The 23,102-nt window shown below is 35.0% G+C and overlaps 1 protein-coding gene across 1 annotated transcript in view; it reads right to left on the bottom strand.

The window, feature by feature from the left end:
* The window catches only part of LOC149779982 (uncharacterized), a 91,878-nt gene that overhangs the window by 13,222 nt on the left and 55,554 nt on the right, over positions 1–23,102 (bottom strand). The window contains exons 13-16 of the mRNA XM_089937377.1: positions 22,220–22,352; positions 15,600–15,732; positions 14,493–14,622; positions 6,359–6,483 (exon numbers count right to left, since the gene is read on the bottom strand). Coding sequence (XP_089793503.1) covers positions 6,359–6,483; positions 14,493–14,622; positions 15,600–15,732; positions 22,220–22,352 — 521 coding nt within the window. The remainder of the gene's footprint in view (positions 1–6,358; positions 6,484–14,492; positions 14,623–15,599; positions 15,733–22,219; positions 22,353–23,102) is intronic.

Genomic DNA, 23,102 nt, shown 5'->3' with positions numbered 1-23,102 from the left:
AATGGCCGATAATCACCACTCATACCCCCAAAATCGCATCAGTTGCTTCTTTCTGATAAGCACAGGAACTCATAGAAATGGCCTTAACCTGAACCTGTATAGGTTTTTATATACCACGCCTAATAAACTGTCCTTAAAAATTAAGACAAACATGGGAAAAGCCACTTTTACTGAAGCTGATTTTCAGATTTGATTCTCTGAGCCTTTCCAAACACTTAAGGATAATTTATATGTGGTTGTTCGAGGTGTCGTTGTAAATGACGAAGTCGTCGATGTAAGCATGAAAATTTACTATACCGAATGTTATCATGGTCATCAAACGTTGGAAAGAACTTGAGAAACCCCTCATCCCAAATGGCATAACTTTGTATTGGTAAAGAACATCTCGTGCCACGAATGCTGATATCCCTTTGCTTTCTCCGTACGCGGAATTTGCCAGAATCCCTTCAAGAAGTCAAACTTTGTGACGTATTTGGCATATCCACTCCTGACAATTAACGATTCTAAGTGACACTTTTTACTTTTCTGAAATCACCACAAATACGGAAAGTCTTATCTGGTTTCGGCACCAGAATACAAGATGAACTCTAGTCACGTTTACTTAGTTTGATGAAATCATTCTCCAGCAATTACTGAACTTCATTCTTCAGATGGTCTTGTTTGAGATGATTCATCCTCTAAGGATGATGCTTTACAGGCGTTTAATCCACTATTTTAACGTCTTGAAAGATCTTATTTGTTCGTGTTGGAATATCTGGAAGTGTTCATATTATTTTAGTGTTACAGTTCACTCATCTCTTGTGGCAGCAGATGTGACAGTTTCCGGTCCAGAATGTCCAAAATTTCAAAAATGCAGAGATTAATCGCTTCAAAGTCATCGATATCCGATTTCTCATCTTATCTTCACATAAATCCTCAATGTAGAAGTGGGACAGGTACTACTAAATTGAATGAATAATTTACAAGGCTATCTCTAACTATATACTTCTAAAATATTACTGTAATTACTAAGACAAGATTATTCCTATCTTCTCACTTAGAAGTATGGATACTCCTTCTTAAGTGACATACTTTCTTTTGAACTTGATATTAACCAGAATAATACTCTAAAGAGAATCTCGAACAGGTTCCTTAACAGGAAAACAAACAACATGTGAACTCTTTTGTTTGCTTCCTTTCCGTACTCTCAGACGGCCAGAATATCTAAAAAGAACTTTACCAAACTTCTATTAAGGTCTTAGTTTTAACATTACTAATATAAAGAATATTCTTCTAGAAAACTTGTGGACGCACACATTATCATTAAGTATTGTTTACCTAACTCGGTCTTAAATGGCTAACACAGTCTACCATTATTCTGCTATATGGTTTGTTAAATGCAATAATATGTGACAGAGGAGATTTGGGTATCTTATGATTGAGATTTCCTAACATTTGACAAGTGTATCAAGATCTACAAAACTTACAAACATCAGTTTTAAGTTTCGGCCAATTAAATGAGTCAAGATTTCGTGATAGGTCGTACTTATTCCTAAATAACCAGATAACGGCGTTTCACGTGCTAGACTAAGAATTTCCTGTCGATACGATTTGGAAACAAGAATTTGGTAACTTACTGACCGCTTATCGAGTACCACAGATGGCCTCCATTTCTTCATAAGGACCCAATTCTTCGAGAAGTAACAAGTTCCGTTTTGTGTGGTATGAGTTTCACTTATAACCCTCTTAAACAAACAGAGATCCTGGATCTTCATCCTGTAAGACAACTAGTGATTGACTTTAATCACATTGATTAGATTTAAGAGAATATGAAGCCGAAAGTGTATCACTTTGGTCAATACGAATTGACTAATCCAAACTAGAAGCAAACATCTGACCCCATTAAAAGTCTGATCTAAAAAGATATCCGCTAAAAGAATAACATCCTGTTCGACAACATCATTCTCAAGAGAATGCTTCTCCATAGCTCTAGTAACTCTTCAAGCTAAATATGCACCAGGGATTTCCGCTTCAATAGGCCCAAATCTTCCATCCGATACAAGGCTTGTCAGTTACAAGCGGATTAACCACTACCTTATCTGCAGCTAGGTCATTACCTAGTCACCAATGAACGCCCTAAATAGGCAAAGAAAGCACAGATCCTATTTTCACTGGTCCCGAAGGCAAGTCTGATGACAAATTAACACAACATAAAAGCAGATTAATATATCCATATTCTACTCTCTGTATTATAACACTTTCACTTGAAGAAGATTTCTCGGCAACTTACTACTTACTAACAAAAGACATAAGCAGCTCATATGTCCTTTAATAGGAGCAGCCTTATCTAAATCACCAACAAGTGACACTCAACCCTATGAAATGAATGGCTGCAATTCCCTATAATAAAATCAGACTGGGGTATGCAAGCCCCACTCTTGTATTTCTTTCCATGCATGACAGTGACCATGACTTCTTAGAAACAAGAGCTTATGGGACTGCTCTGTAATAATTCTGTTTTGCACCCTTTCGCAAACAGAAATAGCATGTTCTTTCCTCTTACAATAAGTGCACCTCAGGGAAAATAATGATTTCGTATCCGTCTCAACAGAAATTGGATTCTTCACAGCTGTACCAGTTTGAGATTTGTAAGTACTTAAAAGAGACTGAAATGGTTTCTTAATAAACACCTGTTGAGAGGACGGTTTATTTACAAATGCAACCTGGTGAATAAAAAATAATCGTCAGTTGTACTAGCTGCCTTCTCTAAAGTTTCAACAACTTTCTCATCAACGTATGTTCAAACTTCACCACTGAAACAATTATTTAACTTTTCAATCAATACGAGTTGTTTAAGATTATCGTAATTGTTGTCAGCCGTCTTGGCTCTACACCGTCTAGTAAACAAACGTTCTTTTACCAATGCAAATTCAAGATGAGTCTGTGTTGTCTCCTTTCTACAAATGCTATAGTTTTGCCGATAGATCTCAGGCACCATCTCATAAACCTTCAAGACATATTTTTACAGACATCATAATCAACAGTTTGTTCAAGTGTAAACATCACTAGTCTTTCTAGTAAACACACTCTGCAATAACAAAGTCCAATAATCGTTCGACCATTTCAAATTCTCAGCAATTTTCTTAAAAATGAGAATATTTGTCTACCGCCTTTTCTCTAAAGTGGTTCCTGATTGATATGTTTGGGCAGATCAAAATATGAACCTGTATTTAAATTAGAGAGTACATTCTACTGGTCAGTTCAAATTCCTTTAATGTAAATTCTCTGTTTACGTTTTCTTTCTCTCTTTCTCTTTTTCCTCCTTTCTGTCTTGCATGAGTATTTGTCCTCTTCCTTCCATTTTCCTCTATTTTTCCTTTCTTTCTAGCCTATCTCTCTCTTACTGCTGCATTTACATTTGTTCTTTCTGTATGTCTCTATATCTCTCTTTTTCTGTCTAACCGTTCTCTCTCCTCCTTTCTTTCTTGCGTTAGGCGATCTTTCTTGTTTCCCAATCTTTGTAGCATCTCTTGCCTAAGCCAAGTATTTCTAAGTCTATTTCCCCCGATTTCCTGCTCCAACCAGAGGAAGTATTCCCTATCATACCATAAACATTTTTATCAGAAACGTCATGGTTCACTAAATAATCTATCAAAATATTCTTGATTTCCTGTTTCATCAAAGAAGACTTTGCTTCAGGAAGATCATAATATTTGGCAAGTTCAAGTAACTTTAATTTTGTCCTATGTATGATCGGCAATGAAATTCTTAAATTTGGATATAATGATGAAAGCTTGTTGGTTTCACCATTAATATCCCAGTTATGAAATTAAAATACCAGCCACTACTAAAATTTCAAACAATTAGATTCAAACTTCAAAAAATAATCTTCTAAAATATAAAATTCTCTGAAATAGTAAAATTTTGAAAATATTCAGAAAAATTCAAATCCTGAAATTATTTAATGGAATTAAAATTCCGAGACGAGCTCATATTAATCGTGTTAAGACTAGTGGCTTAAGCTTAAGCCACAACACAATCTACAACCCAACAAACTTTCAGTTTTCTAAAATATAAATTTATTTCCCAAAAGTATGAAATCAAATAAAAAGTAAGAATTAAAAATATCGTACAGTGTATGAGTTCCTAGAATATCCCAAATTGTACTGTCAATTTCACACTAATCCAGAAACTGTCCAAAGGTATTTCAAATGAAGGCTCTAATGGGTTTATGTGCTAACGTTCTGGCACCATTGAAGAATCACAGTTCTAAATTAAAAAATTTTTTTTCTTCAAGTTAACCCCGTGATAGCAGAATAACACTGAAGTCCTTGAAAGTTTCAAATAATTCGACAGAATTATTTAAATCTTCATGTCCTTTAATAAATTCACATGCTCCGACTGTTTAAATTAAATGTTTTCCACTCTGCTATTTCAACAAATAATAATAATAAATAAATTACGTCTCTCTCTCTCTCTGTCTCTCTCTCTCTCTCTCATAAGCTAACATAAACTGTAGAGTAACATAGGCAGTGATTGTATTCGCCTGTATAGTCCCTATATGCGCACAAAATAAAAAACAAATCTGAATGACTTAAAGATTGTCAAACATTTTAAAATTATTTTAAAAAATGACTTAACGGTCATGATCTTACCATCTCATTTATTGAGACAAACATCAATCAGGGCGTGCATGATACCTCTACGGGACGAATGCTCTCCTAGTTTCACGTGATACTTTAGTGGCCTCCATTCAAACAAAGTACGTGGCGTACTTGACCGAAACAGGTGACTTGACCTTAGCAACCGGCTTTTATTTATGAATGAAATTCTAAACGTGTAGTACATGTACTTTTAGTATCAAACAAAACATCCACTGAATTTAAAGAATCCAAATATAAATATCATTAGCCCTCCCCCCCCCCCACAAAAGAAAATAATAAAAAAATGGCCGTCGCCAAAGGATTCCTCACGTCAGGACCGTCGCGTCTAAATTTATTTTAAAGAACGACCATTTTCTATCTACAGTGGTAGGCGAGTGAAGAAATCCATGAGTGGTAAACAATAAAGGACCATGCAACTACTTCGACATCTATACAGAAATGATTTGCATGCTTGAAGTTGATTTAGAGGCACATTACCCATTTAAATATATACATTTACAATGCAAACAGTGGTGCGGATTTGGCCGCACAGATTGCGACGAATATTAAATTTTGATGGCTTGCATCTCTGCAGTGAATATGTAATTTTATCGAATAAATACAAAGATACGATAATGTCGTTATACGAAAGGGGTCTCACACGGAGCGAATCAAATACCCGCGTGAGTGTCGTTTGATAGTTCATGATTTCCCCTATTTCCAAGGACCTCAATATACAGTCGTTGTCAAATCAAAGGTTTAAAACGCGAAAATACTAGAGGAAGTTTTCCCTAATCACCTAATTGACCACACATCACGAAACTCGAATTTCACACTTACATGTTGTTTATTTTTTCATATTAGTGTGATTCACCCCATACCATTTCCAATCCGAATATTAGTAATTCATGCCATGTAATACAAAACACGACCCAAAGACCTAATGCAAACTATTATTTCTATCTCAAATTACTACACACATATGCCTAACAATATCCAGATAATTCCATACGTTAGGAAATTAGGTAGGGTCAATTTTATGAAAGTTATCTATCCTGTTATAAAGTCTCGTGAATACTATACATTATGACAACTGCTTCCAGAAACTGGCTAATTACTCGGGTTGAGAAATATTTTTCTAACATCCCGATAGTCAACAAATATTCACTTAAATTTAATAAAGTTCTGAACGAAGATGTAAATGAAAACAATACATACTATAAGTTTGTTATATACCCTAAGTTTATTACACTGCATATATGTTAACGTTCAGTTGTGGAGGTTATGCTACTTTTATCAAACTGAATATCCGTTACTTTTGTAAGTAGCCAAAATTCAGTTTGAACAAATTAAGTTGCCTAACCCTTATCATAAACACATTTGTGGATCTGCACCTATCAAATATCAATGCTTCATTATTTATCTAATGTTATTAATTAATATTAATTGATGCCGCATTGAACTGAGACCAGAAAAAATGCACCAACATGGGATACTTGTTTTGAACTGACGAGGAACCGAGTTTTCCTACTTATTGAGTATCCAGGTTACTTGCATTGTTCTAATAAGCTTTAATATAAAAACCTATTCAACGTTTTGGGAGGAGATGACCCCGCAGGTTTGGATTTTTGGAAAAAGAATTTGCTTCTTCTCTATCATTCAGGTTGTACATCAAATATAGCCATGCTGTTTGCGCTTTCACTAATGTTAGATCTCAATTTACAGATGCAACTTACTTTTTCCAGGAAATATACAGCAATGGGAAGAGGTGCATGACGGCGTCGTGAAAAAGCCCTCTCGTTGGCCCAGCGGTTTCTAAACTACTGATGATGACAGACGCCATATCTTCCGAGATGTTTACCTAAAAAAAATACACTGAAAATGATTTTGTTTAAAAGTCACATGTGTGAGATCAGCCAGACACTACATTGTACAAAAAGCACTAATAAGTTTTACAGAAGGTTCTCTGACATAATGAGGTAAAGGGGTGAGATGTGGTGCTTTCATCCACTCGGTAAAATCTACCTTACTCGATAGAAAACGTAAGTGGGGGAATCTTATACACATAATGAATGCCCAACATCTTGTACTTTTTTAAAATTAAAAATAACTCTTTACAAATGATTATTGCTAATGGGTAGAACACACGAGGCAATCGTTTACACCAAACCAGCCTAGATCATGTGGTATATTTCTTTCCATGGGTATAATAACAGCATCCATCATAAATTACTTAATGCATTACTTTTTATTCTCTCTCTCTCTCTCTCTCTCTCTCTCTCTCTCTCTCTCTCGTACTGATGCTGAAAACATTATGAAGGGAAAGGGCTATATCTATATTGTACAATTTTTTGCCCAAAGACAATACCTTCATTTTGACAAGAATATTATTCAAGCAAAACATTATCTTGATAATGGTACCACTGGGGTTTCGCTAATGCATATCACATGACACTGGTACAAGCATTGTATGCCCCTGTATTACTTCTAAATGACATGTTCTGAATTCCTAATGTTGTATCTACCGAAAATGGTCTTGAAAATACAATAAGAAGTTCTGAAAGCATAAATAAGTGAGCTTGGTAGATTTCATTTGTTGTACATTTGCTGAATCGACAACGAAGAAAACCATTTCAACAAAGAACATAAAATGTTATGTATATGAAAATGACATTTTGAGGCCTCCCGTATTATCCACAAAATGATGACAAATTTATTTTTCATTTCATCTGTTCAAAAAAAAGTATTCATATGGTACTTCTAAAATTAAAAGTTATGTTCCATGAGAATAAAAATCGTATATTTTCCTGAAAAGTATAAAAGGATCTTCTTAACAAAACGTAAAATTTGGTGATAATTTTGGTCAACACAGGCGATTACATTTTGTGTTTGGCCTGGCTGGAAGAGATGGAGGTGTATGTACATATATGTATGCGGATAGATAAGGACATATATCGACGCAGCTACAATCATCTTCTCTGTATGTCTGTCTGTCTGTCTGTCTGTCTGTCTATTTATTTATCTACATGCATATTTTAGCTATGTCTTACATAAAATATAGTACTAGATATTTGTTTACAACTAACTGTGTCCGTTTACATAGTTCATAATCCTGGCACGTACAATTAATCCGGTCCATTTATAGGGCTATAAATGAAATCTAGAAACAAAGTAAAGAAGCATTATGTTTTACAATTACTAGAGAATGTCATTACTTTTTGCACCTGATACCACGTTTATAAACCAATTAATCTATATTTAGCAATCATGTGGTCAGATCACGCCCCACAGCAGTTTTCACAGAATTTCAGGTTCTGGAACGTTTGTCGTCTGTTTTTGCTGTGTAAATTATCAAAAGGCTGGGACGTTTTCATCGCATACGATCCAACAAGACATTCCCCATTAGTGTAGATCGTGAATGTATGTATTTTTACTTAAAACATTTTCTGCACTAATTTGATCTCAGCTTGTTAACTAGCAAAAATGATTCAGAAAGAGAGGAATTTCATGTTTCCTTTTGCATTGTACCTGACATGCCAAACGATTATTTCTACACATATTTTCATGTGGAGATTCTTAAAGTACCCGAATTTGCGTTTCTCAAGACAAAATTTAAACAAAATATGACGGGATAAACTTGATAAATTTCACTCCAAATATTAGGTACACATTTTTGTTTCATAAAACTGGGGTGTTCAATCTGAGTGTATATGTTTGCTTTCAAACACTGTGGTAATCACACCGAACTAGATATCCACATCAGTTTGCTTTCAAACACTGTGGTAATCACACAGAACCAGATACCCACATCAGTTTGATTTCAAACACTGTGGTAATCACACCGAACTAGATACCCACATCAGTTTGATTTTAAACACTGTGGTAATCACACCGAACTAGATACACACATCAGTTGCCTTTCAAACACTGTGGTAATCACACCGAACTAGATACCCACATCCTCTGGCATACTCAGTGCTTAAATGAAACTGATGTACGCCAACATGCGAGTTCCATGATTCTTCGTGAAAATAACATATGATGGGATTCAATACTTCCTTAAAATGTTAACCATGTACAAAATACGAATATGTGGAACGAAACCTTAAGTGTGTCATAAGCCTTAATGTGTTTTTATTCTTCTTTTGTAAATGTTTGTTTCGTGTGTATTAATACAATTCTCACGTTCTGGTGATAAGTCTACTTCATGCAAAACATACTATTCATCCATCTATTAATGGCTTTGCTACATTGAGTAATTTTGTACTGAGAAACGTATAACGATGCCCATGCCTCTCGGGATTAAACATGGGGTGACAAACGTTCAATAATCACAATTATTATGAACTGACCGAGTTTTCTGCGATCTCGTCGTATTTAAATGGTCCCGTTATAACAGATTGCATTTGTTTACACATCGCTAAATTCTGGGGACTACGTTTGGTTCTCAATCCGGATCCATGTCACATTATAAGAACCTTTATATCTACCAATGCCGTACACCATACAAATAACAATAACCTCCACCTTCACCCCAGCAATTTCCTTTCAAACTTTGCTACCCCCAGCCCTTCTTGCACTCATAAAGTATTGCATATTTCTTCTACATTATTTTCCACCAGTTGTTATTAAAGGTCGCGGTCACGTGCTGAGCGGGAATCTCACTAAAATGTATCCGATTTTGGTTTTGTAACATCGAAATAAGGAGAAAGGAAAAACAACGAATGTTAAAATTACATGTGTCATACGCACGCTTTAAGTTGAACACCACCGAGCAGTCGCCTCGTTTAGAAAAAAAAAAAATCCTGCCGAGTGACAAAAACCATCAGATCACTGCCATGACCCGTTCTGACTCTCTACCCCACTGGTCTCAAACACGCGGCCCAACAAGCCGTATCCTGTGGCCCGCAAAATGATTGGCATCACAAGGTGTCAGGAGAAATAACCAAACTGGTGTGGCCCTTGGGCCATCGAAAATGCCCTCATGCGGCCCTCAGGGTGGTTTGAATTTGACACCCTTGCTCTTCCCAATGCTATACGAGTCCACCACCACCCTTGGATTGAGAAGACGGGGCTAGGAATTCAGACGCAGTAAAGAAGATAATGAAAGAAAGCTACGAGCACTCTCAAATCGATTTCATTGTTGATTAAATTCACAGGTAGGATGAAAGAAAAGAAAACTATGAGCACTCTCAAATCGATTTCATTGTTGATTAAACAGGTAGGATGAACGAAAAGAAAACTATGAGCACTCTCAAATTGATTTCATTGTTGATTAAACAGGTAGGGTGAAAGAAAAGAAAACTATGAGCACTCTCAAATCGATTTCATTGTTGATTAAATTCACATGTAGGATGAAAGAAAAGAAAACTATGAGCACTCTCAAATCGATTTCATTGTTGATTAAACAGGTAGGATGAACGAAAAGAAAACTATGAGCACTCTCAAATTGATTTCATTGTTGATTAAACAGGTAGGGTGAAAGAAAAGAAAACTATGAGCACTCTCAAATCGATTTCATTGTTGATTAAATTCACAGGTAGGATGAAAGAAAAGAAAACTATGAGCACTCTCAAATCGATTTCATTGTTGATTAAACAGGTAGGATGAACGAAAAGAAAACTATGAGCACTCTCAAATTGATTTCATTGTTGATTAAACAGGTAGGGTGAAAGAAAAGAAAACTATGAGCACTCTCAAATCGATTTCATTGTTGATTAAATTCACAGGTAGAATGAAAGAAAAGAAAACTACGAGCACTCTCAAGTCGATTTCATTGTTGATTAAATTCGCAGGTAGGATGAAAGAAAAGAAAACAAATGGATGACATGAAAGGAAATATTACTGCATATGATCAATCCCCAAAACGTTACCCCAAAACAACCGATGAATATTAAAATCAAATAACATAATTACAAAATAACATCACCAAAAAGCATTAGTTTTAATACACAAACACTGTGGTGAAAATACACTTATGTTTATGCTCTCATGTACAATTATGGGATTATTGCAAACATATTTTTGAAATCCTGTGTCATTTTTGGTGAGGTTTCAGAAACAACCAAAAATGAATCACATATATAGTTTCTGCAGTTCACATTTACAACTTTGTAAAAGATACGACATTTATGTAAAATGCGTGACCAGGTACGATATCAGTCATTGTAAGGCGTAGTAATCCTAAGCAGAGGAAATTCTTCTAATTGATAATTTGAACGAATTAAAAACAGAATTAAAAAAGATTAAATGCCAGTAAATTGAATAAGATATAATAGCATAATGTAGTGTATGATTATGTCATTTAAATAGATAAATTTAAAACCAAAGGAGCACAAAAAGAAGAGAAATGTTTTCCTGAAGTTACGTAATCGATGCATTTGTTGTTCTAACACTGTGTAAAAGTTGTCGCTGTATTTACTATATATTTATACCATATAGATCAAGATCTGTAAAAGAATATCAAAAAGATATAAAAGGGAATATGAACTATAATATGTAATGAATTATACATCTATCAGTTTAATATGGTTTCCCTTTGATATTGCAATGGTATTTTGTCATTTTAGACTTGTTTTCACATCTTATATATCTTGTGTTTGACTAGAGAAAGCATGTATTTGTGTTTGACTAGAGAAAGCATGTATTTTGTTTTTGACTAGAGAAAGCATGTATTTGGGGTTTTTTTTGCATCAGGGTAATCAATATATGCACAAAAATAAAATGATCTAGATTTCGTCATGATCAACTTTAAACGTTGGCCAATTTAACCATCTCCTAATGAATTAAAATGAAGGAGTGCCAAGTATTTGTAAAGTTGTATCAGATTTAATGTTTTATTTCATGAACACTGACGTTTGCTGAGTGGGATAGTTTGTGCTTTTCGTCTTTGATTCATGTAATTATTTTTTCTCTTTTTCTCTAATGTATAAAATAATTATATATTATTTTCTCTCCAAATGTTTAGATATGGCTTGTAACAATGCTTAGAATAATTTGTTTTTAAATTTGGTAGTGACTTTTTTGCTCTTATTTTGGGCATGTTTTGTACACCTTTCTTGCACTATATTTTCATTCGTATTTTAATACAAACATTGATTTTTTAACATTTCAGCATGACTGGAAAATTTGCTAAAATGGAAGAAAGTTCAGTTAAAGAAATTTGCTGCTATTTTTTATAACCATATTTACAATTACTCTTGATATTTTTGCAAAACAATGAAAGTGGTTAAAGTAAAGACTGTTGAGCAAAGTAAGACGGTAACTTCATAAAGGAAGAACGATCGACGTAGAGCAGAAACTGGTAAACAAATATCAACAAAACTAATAATTACTTGCATGAAGAAATCGAATATTACAGAGATGTCAGAAAAAAGTATGAAACAAATATAAGTAATTTTTTTTTTATAACTGGCTCGAGATTAGCATGACAACTGCATCAGGTGAAATGAGTTTACACATTTTGGTTTATAAGTTGCAGGAATAGCAACGGGTTTATTAGCCCTTTAAGTTCAGCGGGTTATATGTAACGTTATTCAGATTTGCAGCAACAACATTCAGACGCAAATTGTATACGACCGCGTTGTTAAATATGAGATTGCGACCTCTGCTGCAAGTCTAAAAGTGTTGATGATATGGTAAGTGCAGTAAGCGATATTGAAATAAGTCATAAGGAATTAATATGATAGTTACTGAGTATAATAATTGGAAAGAGATAAAATACAATTATAAATAACCATTGGTAATACAGAAAACAAAATTATTAAATGGTCTCCTTTTTATTAATTTTAGAAGAGGAGAGAAAATAAAAGAGAAGACATTTAAAAGAAACTTATGGTACGCTAAAGAAGGAAAAGTAATACCATTCCACGGCATGACAGCAACATACTGTTATCTCGTAAATCATATTAATCAGCTTGGTGTTGCACACTACGTAAAGAAAGTGGTCAATTAGTGACACGATGATCGACATATTTAAAGAGGTCATGGTGATCGTATTTCAAATCCTCAGAGAAAAATGTACATTGATGATGCGTTTGATTAGTCAATACACAATGACATAAACTTGAACAACCACCGTATTACAAATTTAAGCGATTCTGAAGTCTTTAATCAAATCTGTCGTACTGAATGAGGCACCGCGCAAACAATTCTGTTGTTCAAAATTTGTGTATACGCGTTATAGACGTACTTGCAAATAGCATTTTTGTTTTTGAAGATCTGTCTCAACTTTTCTGAAAGCAGACAACGTTGCAATCTCTACACCAAGTATAATCAGAAGAACTGGATTTAGGAAAGCGCCAGTACTGGTAACACATGCAACACTTAGCGCCATCGGTATTGCTAGCAACACAAACAAAAACGCCTTAAGCAGCAAGACAAAAATAATTTTGACGGCTTTGGAACACCCTGGGTCGCAAGTGTAAACAAGCCAAGTGAGATAGAGTATTTTGACTCCTTTGTGATGCTACAAAAATATATTTCAGGCAACAATCAAAGTTGTTGTTATAATTCATCTCAAATTCAGTCTGTGAACAGCTCAACATTCGGCAACATTTATATTTATTTTATTAGATCACGATGCCAAGAAAACTCTGTTTTGGACATGTCACTCGAAGTCAGATCGCTGCCAAGTTTAACAAGTGTCAGTCTAGTTTTGAATAAGCTCAGTAAACAATAAGCTCAATTATAACAGGTCATGTATTCATCATTGGTCCTGCATGCCGCAAAAATACCGTTTTGTCAAAGCCATTGTTGGCAGCGTCTGTTCCAAGCAGCCTGCCCTGGATATATATATATATATATATATATATATATATATATATATATATATATATATATATATATATATATATATATATATATATATATATATATATATATATTTGGAATGGCAGGATAACGATGGTATTTTAATGAACTTAGAAAATGAACTATTAATATCTCAAAATGGCTTTTTTGATAGCTGAGACAACATATATCAACGGGCTGCTGGAAATTGTTAAGCTAGAAAGCGAAAAGGCTTAATAATTGATGTTGTATAAACTCTCGCATTGATATTTATATTTTCTTTAATTTGATATGGATACCTATTGTGGAACGCATATAGCCAATATATTTTTATCGTGTTGGTGTGGATTTATTAGTTCATTTTAATCTTTGAAAACTATTGTGAAGAAATGAAAAGTTTTGGTCGTGACTTGCACTCATAGTGTTTGTTAAATTAGTTTTGTCCCATGGGTGGAGGGATATTTTTTTTTAAAATGGAGTTGCTGATTTGCGTTTGAGATGGAACCCAATCTGTTATTACTAATTATTTACTTTATTATTTCAGGTGTTCATTGTATTTCTATTATGTAAATTAATAATGAATGAAACATCGGCAATAAAAAAAAAATTGGAAAAAGTTTTCGCATCTAAAAATAAGCATGAAATTAAAAGACAGAAAAACTTAAATAAAGTATATTTTTGAAAACTAAAATGTTACTCAGAAATATAGAATAAATTACATATCGAATCTCCTAATTGGTATTTCAAAATACTGAAACAATACTTCTTGTAAAGTAACTAATATTTCGAAACAATAATATTTCTTTCCAACTAAATACATTCGTTACAAGGAGACATAATCTGTATTTAATGCACAGCAACTTAAGAGTCTTCCTAATAAACAAAGCAGGGTACATAAATAACTGTTGAAATTAAACGAAGAAGTTAACTCTGCATGCACTGAAGGTTTTCAATAATGCTGATTGTGCTGATAAAAAAGTTAATCAATCTGTATTTGACTTGAATGTAAATAAAGCATATGATAAACTTTGCAACTGAATCGGTCTTTATCTAATATGGCTAAGTAAATTTGCATTTTACCTGTACTTTAGGCGGTACCTCCGATACCAGGTAAACGGTGACAATAGCAGTGGCCTTGTCAATCAGAATCTGGGCATGCTCAGTAGAGGTTTCTCCAGAAGCTTTCACACTATCAACCAAATCCATGTATCTGAAAGACAAGGTCTGATTTGATTTTATGGGCTTTACGACATGGCTGCCAGTACGTTTCGTTGAGGAAGAAACCAGGGACACTCTTGAGAACCACTGACCCACAGGAGGCAACTGGCAATCATTCTCACATACCCACGCTGGCCGTGTTGAGAATCGAACCCCACGCGGACAGAGATGAGATGTCAGTGATATGTAATGGCAATTGTCTTAGACTAATGGGAGACCCGATGCCCCTATTTTCAAAAGAAAGAAAAGTCTACGTGATTTTGTCTAGCCGAAGTTCTTTTCAGTATTTTCAGAGTTCCTAAATCAGCCAATTAATCAATCAGCGAGTTAGGCAGTGACTTTACATACGTTGAATTTTTTCTTCAAATGTAATATAAATGAAGACATCTTTTGTAACTAGTATATTGGCAGTATATGTGCATAAATAAAGTCATGTACTTTATATATGTACGAAAGTATGCATTGTCATCTAGATACCTAACAGGGTAGAAACCAAAGGCTTACCAATGGATCTCCATTACATATACGCACCCGAATCAAAGAAATGTATATAGAATAAAACCAGCATAATCAAACATGTTACAGAGTTATGATTGGTTCCAAATAATATTTGAATCCGTGCCGCGGTTAACGATTCAAGGTCCACTATTAATCAATCGTTGAGGAAACGAAAAGTAGCAGGGATGCGAGTCCAAAATCTTAATTCGACTATTCTAAGATTTGGGGTTTCGCGAGAGGTAGCTGAGACGTGAAATATGACACACACTTACTGAGAAAGTCATTTGAGTGTTGCAGCTGAGATACCAAATGGTACACAGTTAACTGAGTAAGTCATTGAAATGGTGCAGTATGTATGTATGTATGAATACACACACACACACACACACACACACACACATATATATATATATATATATATATATATATATATATATATATATATATATATATATATATATATATATATACCTCAAGATTTCCATCCAAAAGCAAAGATCCTGGGGCAGGCGGTTTTTTAAAACTGGTACAGTTCTTTTCCTTACCACTGGTGTGGTCTGAAGGATAGAAGCGGTTCTCTTTCCGTCTCCAGTTTTCTGAAAACCTGGCAAGAAAAGGTAATAAATAAAAACGTTGTTTCAGATGATTTACAAGTCAAAATGACCATTTCACGAACTGATAGTGAGATACAATTACTCAGACCATTATTCTGTGATCAAAATTATATGTAATCCTCATTTTAAAGCAATTTCCAATAAGAGATTTTTTTCTTTCCAACCTTAGTGTTTAGATAAGGTTGTTGTTTTAGTGTTTAACGCCATTTTCAGCACAAGATAGGCTATACATGGCGGCCAGTATAACTGGTGGAGGAAGAACCCTGGAGAACCCCGGGAAGAACCACCAACCCACGAGAAGCTACTGGCAGGCTTTCTCACATACCCACGTTAGCCCAGTCTGAGACTCGCTCACATACCCACGTTAGCCCAGTCTGAGACTCGAACCCACGCAGAGAGAGGTCAGATGGCAGTGATCCGGAACCGTGAGCGCTTAGATAAGGTTAAAACATGTCAGAAAGGGTCTTTGACCAATGCACTGATGACTGAGGACTGGACTGGGTTACCAAAGGAAGACTAACTGAACTGCTCATTTTCTATGGAGTTGAACAGACCTGTGAAAAGACCCCTGTTTTGTTCATTATGTGCATGATAACTTTGATATACATAACGTTTCATTAATGAAGCTGCATACACCAGGTTTCAGAACTCTGTTTTAATGAAGACATATAAATACTGGGTGTGTAACACTAGCTCAGCTCCATGTAGAACAATGATGTTCATGGACTATTCTACCGTTTATTTCGGTTCTCTTCCCTCCTGTATGTAAGTGTTTCCATGTTGTTTGCGTGGGGATGAAGTATCAATTGACAACATTTTATTCGTGGTTGTGGGATTTGTAATAATAATTATGAGGGAAACGATGCCCTTTAAAAGTCTTTTCTTCATTTATATCAGCTCCATCTTTATACAAGTATCGCCCTTGTTTTGAGGTTTTATGATACTTTTATTATGGTCCTTGTAAAGGGGACATATGAAGATTTTCTCGCCCAGGGCAAATGATGGTGCATGGGCCGAAGTCCAAGTGGAGCATGACTTATGGTGGGTGAAAAATAATTACCACATCTTCTCCAAAAACTGGCAATCGATGCTTGATTATACTGTATCATATATGACACGGAAAACCGTATCATTCTTCTGATCATATATGACACGGAAAACCGTATCATTCTTCTTATCATATATGACACGGAAAACCGTATCATTCTTCTTATCATATATGACACGGAAAACCGTATCATTCTTCTTATCATATATGACACGGAAAACCGTATCATTCTTCTTATCATACTTGACAGGGAAAACCGTATCATTATCTTGTATCAGATATAATAGAGAAAACCCGTAACATTACGCTGTATCATTGTATTTACCACCGTCTGAGACTGGGTGTATGAAATAATATTCCTAGGTGATAGGCCGATCAAAGTTCGAAAATTTATTTTTTAAAAACTGGGGATGATATCATTTATACGAAAATAGATCATACGCGTTTGCATTAGAATGATTAATTTTCTTTCAGATCAAAAATTTAAATACTGCCATCATACGATGCCTATACGTATGGTCGAAATGTTTGTAGCCACTTCCGTTTGTATGTGACACTTTCCTTGCGCGTATCCCCTTGATGTATACAATCGATACTGGTACATCATTAAATGGATGGGTCACACTATTGGAATTAAGAATGCGAAATCTTACAAATTTCTCGATCCGCCTTATATAACAGGGATATAAATAATTTTAAAAAGAGAAGTTGCGATAGTTTTGAAAATTAGCGGTCTTCTCCCAACCATACTTTTAATATTATGAATGGTAAAAACTTATAAAAATATACAGGTTTTATAGAATCATTTTTCTCTTTTTGGATCACGAAAGAAGATTGACTAATGTAAATGCAGTGATTGGATCTCCAAGTAAGCAATTAATGGATATGACTATGGTATGCATCTGAGACGGAATCAAACATAATTTTTTTTATGCATTTGAACTACTATGCTCAATAGGCATACCAGTCTGCCAGAAGATCGTAAATTGTTTACCTTGCTTTTTACAATGTGTTAAGACTGATGGGTAATGTGGTGTTTTGCATATGGACTCTAACAAAAGTAAGAATGAGTCAAAATAAATTTTAAGATGCGAAATGAGAACAAAATGGCTGATGTTATTATCGCAATGCTGAAGAGCTCACTACCTGCAAACATTATTCTTAAGGCATTTCCATTCGGAACTCTCTCACTAACTGCATACATTATTCTTAAGGCATTTCCATTCGGATCTCTCTCACTAACTGAAAACATTATTCTTAAGGCATTACCATTCGGAACTCTCTCACTAACTGCATACATTATTCTTAAGGCATTTCCATTCGGAACTCTCTCACTAACTGCAAACATTATTCTTAAGGCATTTCCATTCGGAACTCTCTCACTAACTGCAAACATTATTCTTAAGGCATTTCCATTCGGAACTCTCTCACTAACTGCATACATTATTCTTAAGGCATTTCCATTCGGAACTCTCTCACTAACTGCATACATTATTCTTAAGGCATTTCCATTCGGGACTCTCTTGCTGGAAAGTGCGGGTAAGTATTATAACCAACAGTCCGAAAACAACACTGCAAACACACTAGCATCGCTGCAAATGAAATTAACACCCTCTTCCATGTTGCTTTAAATAGGTCGTCATTTCCCTAATACATATCTAAATGCACTTTAAATACATTAAATACATGCAGCATACAGGTATGTCAACTTTTTCTTAAATATAATATATGAGAATCGGAAACAAATTGAATATTAACAGCTATTAACCGTAAGTTTGAGTTTCTTCTTTTAAATTAACCAAATCTTTTGATGACATACCATCAATCATAAAATGGTCTAATGGGAGCATGGTGTTCAGAATACCCCATCAATGTGACACAGAAATCTGTCTCTACGCAATAAGAGTATGGAATGTTGTAAAATTGTTAAATACATTGTCACTTTAAAAATAACATTGGTCAAATGGTTTTGGTTTGATTTGATCCATGATCTGCCTGTTGGTACCACTTTCATTTTAAGTATGCGTGTACTCATTATCTGCCTGTTGGTACCACTTTCATTTTCAGTATGCGTATATTCATGATCTGCCTGTTGGTACCACTATCATTTTAAGTAAGCGTATATTCATAATCTGTCTGTTGGTACTACAGTCATTTTCAGTATCAGTATTTTCATGATCATCTGCCTGTTGGTACCACTTTCATTTCCAGGATATGTTTATTTATGATCTGACTGTTGGTATCACTGTCGTTTTCAGGATGCGTATATTCATGACCTGCCTGTTGGTATCATTATCATTTTCAGTATGCGTATATTCATGACCTGCCTGTTGATATCATTGTAACTTTTAGGATGCGTAAATTCATGACCTAACTGTTAGAATTACTGTTATTTTCAGGATGCGTAAATTCACGATCGGCCTGTTGGTATCACTATCATTTCTAGTATGCCTTTATTCATGACCTAACTCTTAGAATTACTGTCATTTTAATTATGCGTAATTTCATGACCTGCCTGTTGGTATCATGTCATTATAAGTATGCGTATATTCATGATCTACCTGTTGGTACAACTTCGTTTTCATTATGCGTAAATTCATGATCTGTTTGTTGGTACGAATGTCATTTTCAGTATGCGTATATTCATGATCATCTTCCTGTTTGTATCATGTCATTATAAGTATGCGTATATTCATGATCTGCCTGTTGGTACCACTTCGTTTTCATTATGCGTAAATTCATGATCTGCTTGTTGGTAAGACTGTCATTTTCATTATGCGTAATTTCATGATCGGCCTGTTGGTATCACTGTCATTTTCAGCATGCGTATATTCAAGACCTGCCTGTTGGTATCACTGTCGTTTTCAGTATGCGTATATTCGTGATCTGTCTGTTGGTATCACTGTCATTTCTGTATGCATATATTCAAGACCTGCCTGTTGGTACGACTGTCATTTTCATTATGCGCAAATTCATGATCTGCCTGTTGGTACGACTGTCATTTTCATTATGCGTAAATTCATGACCTGCCTGTTGGTATCACCTTCGTTTTCATTATATGTAAATTCATGATCTGTATGACAATTTGCTACTATATGCTTCTGTTTAGCACGATGACCTTGGAATTTTGTTTCGTTGATGAAAGGCTTATACCATGATTGATCTCTCTACAGCCAGTCTGGTAGAGCACAATCTGAGAAATACACAGAAATGCTGTCGAAAGCCTCTTACAAGGCAAAGCCCCATTCAGCCTTATGTAAAATACACAGAAATTCTGTCGAAAGCCTCTTACAAGGCAAAGCCCCATTCAGTCTTATATAAAATACACTCGACAAGATCATGCGAGAGCTACTGAGAAAATGAATCCAGTGGTAGCCACTCTCCGTTCTCATTTTGTCGTACTTAAATTCAATCGAGCTTCAGTTTTCAATCTCAACGATTTCTGAATGATACTAATTCACATAGATGTCTACCGTACGATTTGTTATGTTACCATTACATTTTCTTCGTAATACATTTTTTTTATTTCAAATAGTCTAGTGACCAAGTCATGGAAATGATTCCATGGTATTATTATTTGAGAGATAAAAAGCAATGGTCATCAACGCATATGACGAGTTGAAAACGAGGCTAAAAGGAGACGAAGGTCATGCTGAACGCGTTCCGCATAAACTTGAGCAATGTTTTCTTTACTGGATAAAGAAACCAAAGTCAACCTACGCAAAAAAAACCCGCTATGTATGCTGCCCGTATTATTTAATCATATTATATTATACGACTAATAAAAATGAATAAAGAATAATGTTCCACGGAAGGGACTATAAGTCCACCAAATCGTAAAAAGAGACTAAAGTGAACCTGAGAAAGCTCAGCTTGATAATATACACCTAAAATCCAAATGCAAGGGTAGTTATAACTAAAATCCAAATGCAAGGGTAGTTATACCTAAACTCCAAATGCAAGGGTAGTTATACCTAAACTCCAAATGCAAGGGTAGTTATACCTAAAATCCAAATGCAAGGGTAGTTATACCTAAAATCCAAATGCAAGGGTAGTTATAACTAAACTCCAAATGCAAGGGTAGTTATAACTAAAATCCAAATGCAAGGGTAGTTATAACTAAAATCCAAATGCAAGGGTAGTTATAACTAAAATCCAAATGCAAGGGTAGTTATATCTAAAAGCCAAATGCAAGTGTAGTTATACCTAAAAGCCAAATGCAAGGGTATTTGGATACGAAATCTGTAGAGTAGTGCGCTTCATGTCAACATTTTTTCCCGGTTCTCTTGGTCATGAAATAAAGTTGTTTGAAAGTTTCTAGGTTGTTAATATCTTCTGCCATATTTTAAGGAATATCAGCAATGAATAAATATTAAAAGTTTGCATTTCATCAAATGTGGTCAAATTCATAACAGCCATATTTGTTGCAGAAAAGCACTATTCCTGTTATTTTGAAGGCACTTTATAAAAGAATTCTTCCTGTCTAATGCGATAGAATATGTTGATAAACTTTTAAGAAAAATTTATATAGGTGTGTTCAATTTTTATTAACAGGTGGTCTTATTCAATTATATATTGGTATTTTTAGTATAATTTGGAAAGAAGTTGATGCCAGAATGCTCTTCATCAAATTGTATTAAAGTTGGTCTGTGTTTCATTAAGAAGTATTTTAAAGAGTTTACTATTTTCTTAACGACGGCAATATTTAACGGCAGATGTCCATAAATTGCATCACATAAATAGGTCCTAATGTGATATGCTCGTTGAAGAAAATTATTTAAATTCGGTTGAGATATTTTTAAAGAAGTAGTTTTAAGGGTCTTTATGTTTTTATTTGTGATACATGCTTGTTTTGGAACGGATCTCCTCTGCAAAGAATCATATGCGCACTTGTGGCTGAAGTCAAATATCCAATCAAGCTACGACACGGTTTAGAAGAATCCCTTCTCAAAACAAATAGTGATGAAAGAACTTAAATGGTGGTTATGAGAGTAAAGGTGTCATCGTTCTCTGCACTTTCCGGCCTGCGGTCGATAGGGCTATGTAAAGCGATTGCCTTTAAACAGTATTCCTTTGCGGCTCTGTTGCAATAGAGTTTGGTCTGACAGACATGTACGTTGGCACGCGTGTTATGCTTGAACTTATTTCCTCAGCAAAGCTTAAAAGTGTTTCTTCCTGTTCTGTGATGGCTACGGCAACCAAGAAAGAGCCGGACCTTTTTCGACAAATAGAACCTATAAACACTGAACAGTGGTTTCTTCCGGTACGAAAACCTTGTATACCTTGCAACTGGAAAACCTAATGTAACAATCAGTTGTGCTGATCTTTACTTTGTCGGACTCGCGCTGGTTGAAAAGCTTTCGGAGACGCACATATCTGGTTGAAAATGGCTAGATAATATATCAACGAAATCAAATGAGAGTACTCACCCGCCACTTTCTTGTTTTGTTCTTGTTCGGCATCCACCTCCAAGTAGGTTTGAAGCTTAGTGAATGTCTCATGATGATTCAGTCCCCTTCGGAACTTCAGAAGGATACGGCAGAAACTTCTCCAAAGGTTCATCTACACGTTTAGATAGATGGACAGTTATGCATATGTGTACATACCTCCTTATAAATATGTAATGGATTTTTTAAGGTGGTATCGATATCCATCGATGACTTGCATGCATTGAATAATGTATGTATCTCTTTTCAATACGGACAATTGACATTCAGTAGAATATATATATATATATATATATATATATATATATATATATATATATATATATTTGCTGAAACGTTACTTATCAAGCATGGCATGAACAATTTTCAGGAAGATTTGAAAAAGATGGCTCGTACATTCCATTGTTATTAGTGCTAATTGATAAAATATGTAATAAACCAGAATTATGTCAAGTTAGCTAAACTGTATGGCAACAGCGCGGTTCAGTCTTTTGTAGAAGAATAAAATAATTTTGACCACTAATATACAGTCAGATTAGAATTATACCAATGCTCTTTGTCAGCCTTCAGGTCAATTGTTTGAGAAGGCTCTGCAAACATTCTTCAGCATTCGAGAATATTTTCCAAGTCTAATTAAGAGACCGCAAGTTTCATAAGTTTCCTTATCAAGAGGAGAAAATGGCTTCTCAATATCAATATAAAGCGTGAAAACTTTTTCTTGTGGAATTGAAGGCCTCTCGTGAGCCTGGCCGCACCATGCCACTGCTTCCATTGCCTGGACCTGAATTATGCGCGAACCAATGTTATACCTCGGCATGATGGCTTGGTAAACACGGCACTCGATCTTCTTGCGAATCGAACCTTT

Source organism: Sinohyriopsis cumingii, chromosome 16, assembly GCF_028554795.1.
Source record: "Sinohyriopsis cumingii isolate HCF-2022 chromosome 16, ASM2855479v2, whole genome shotgun sequence".
NCBI lineage: Eukaryota > Metazoa > Mollusca > Bivalvia > Unionida > Unionidae > Sinohyriopsis > Sinohyriopsis cumingii.
This window is presented reverse-complemented; position numbering and strand designations above follow the sequence as displayed.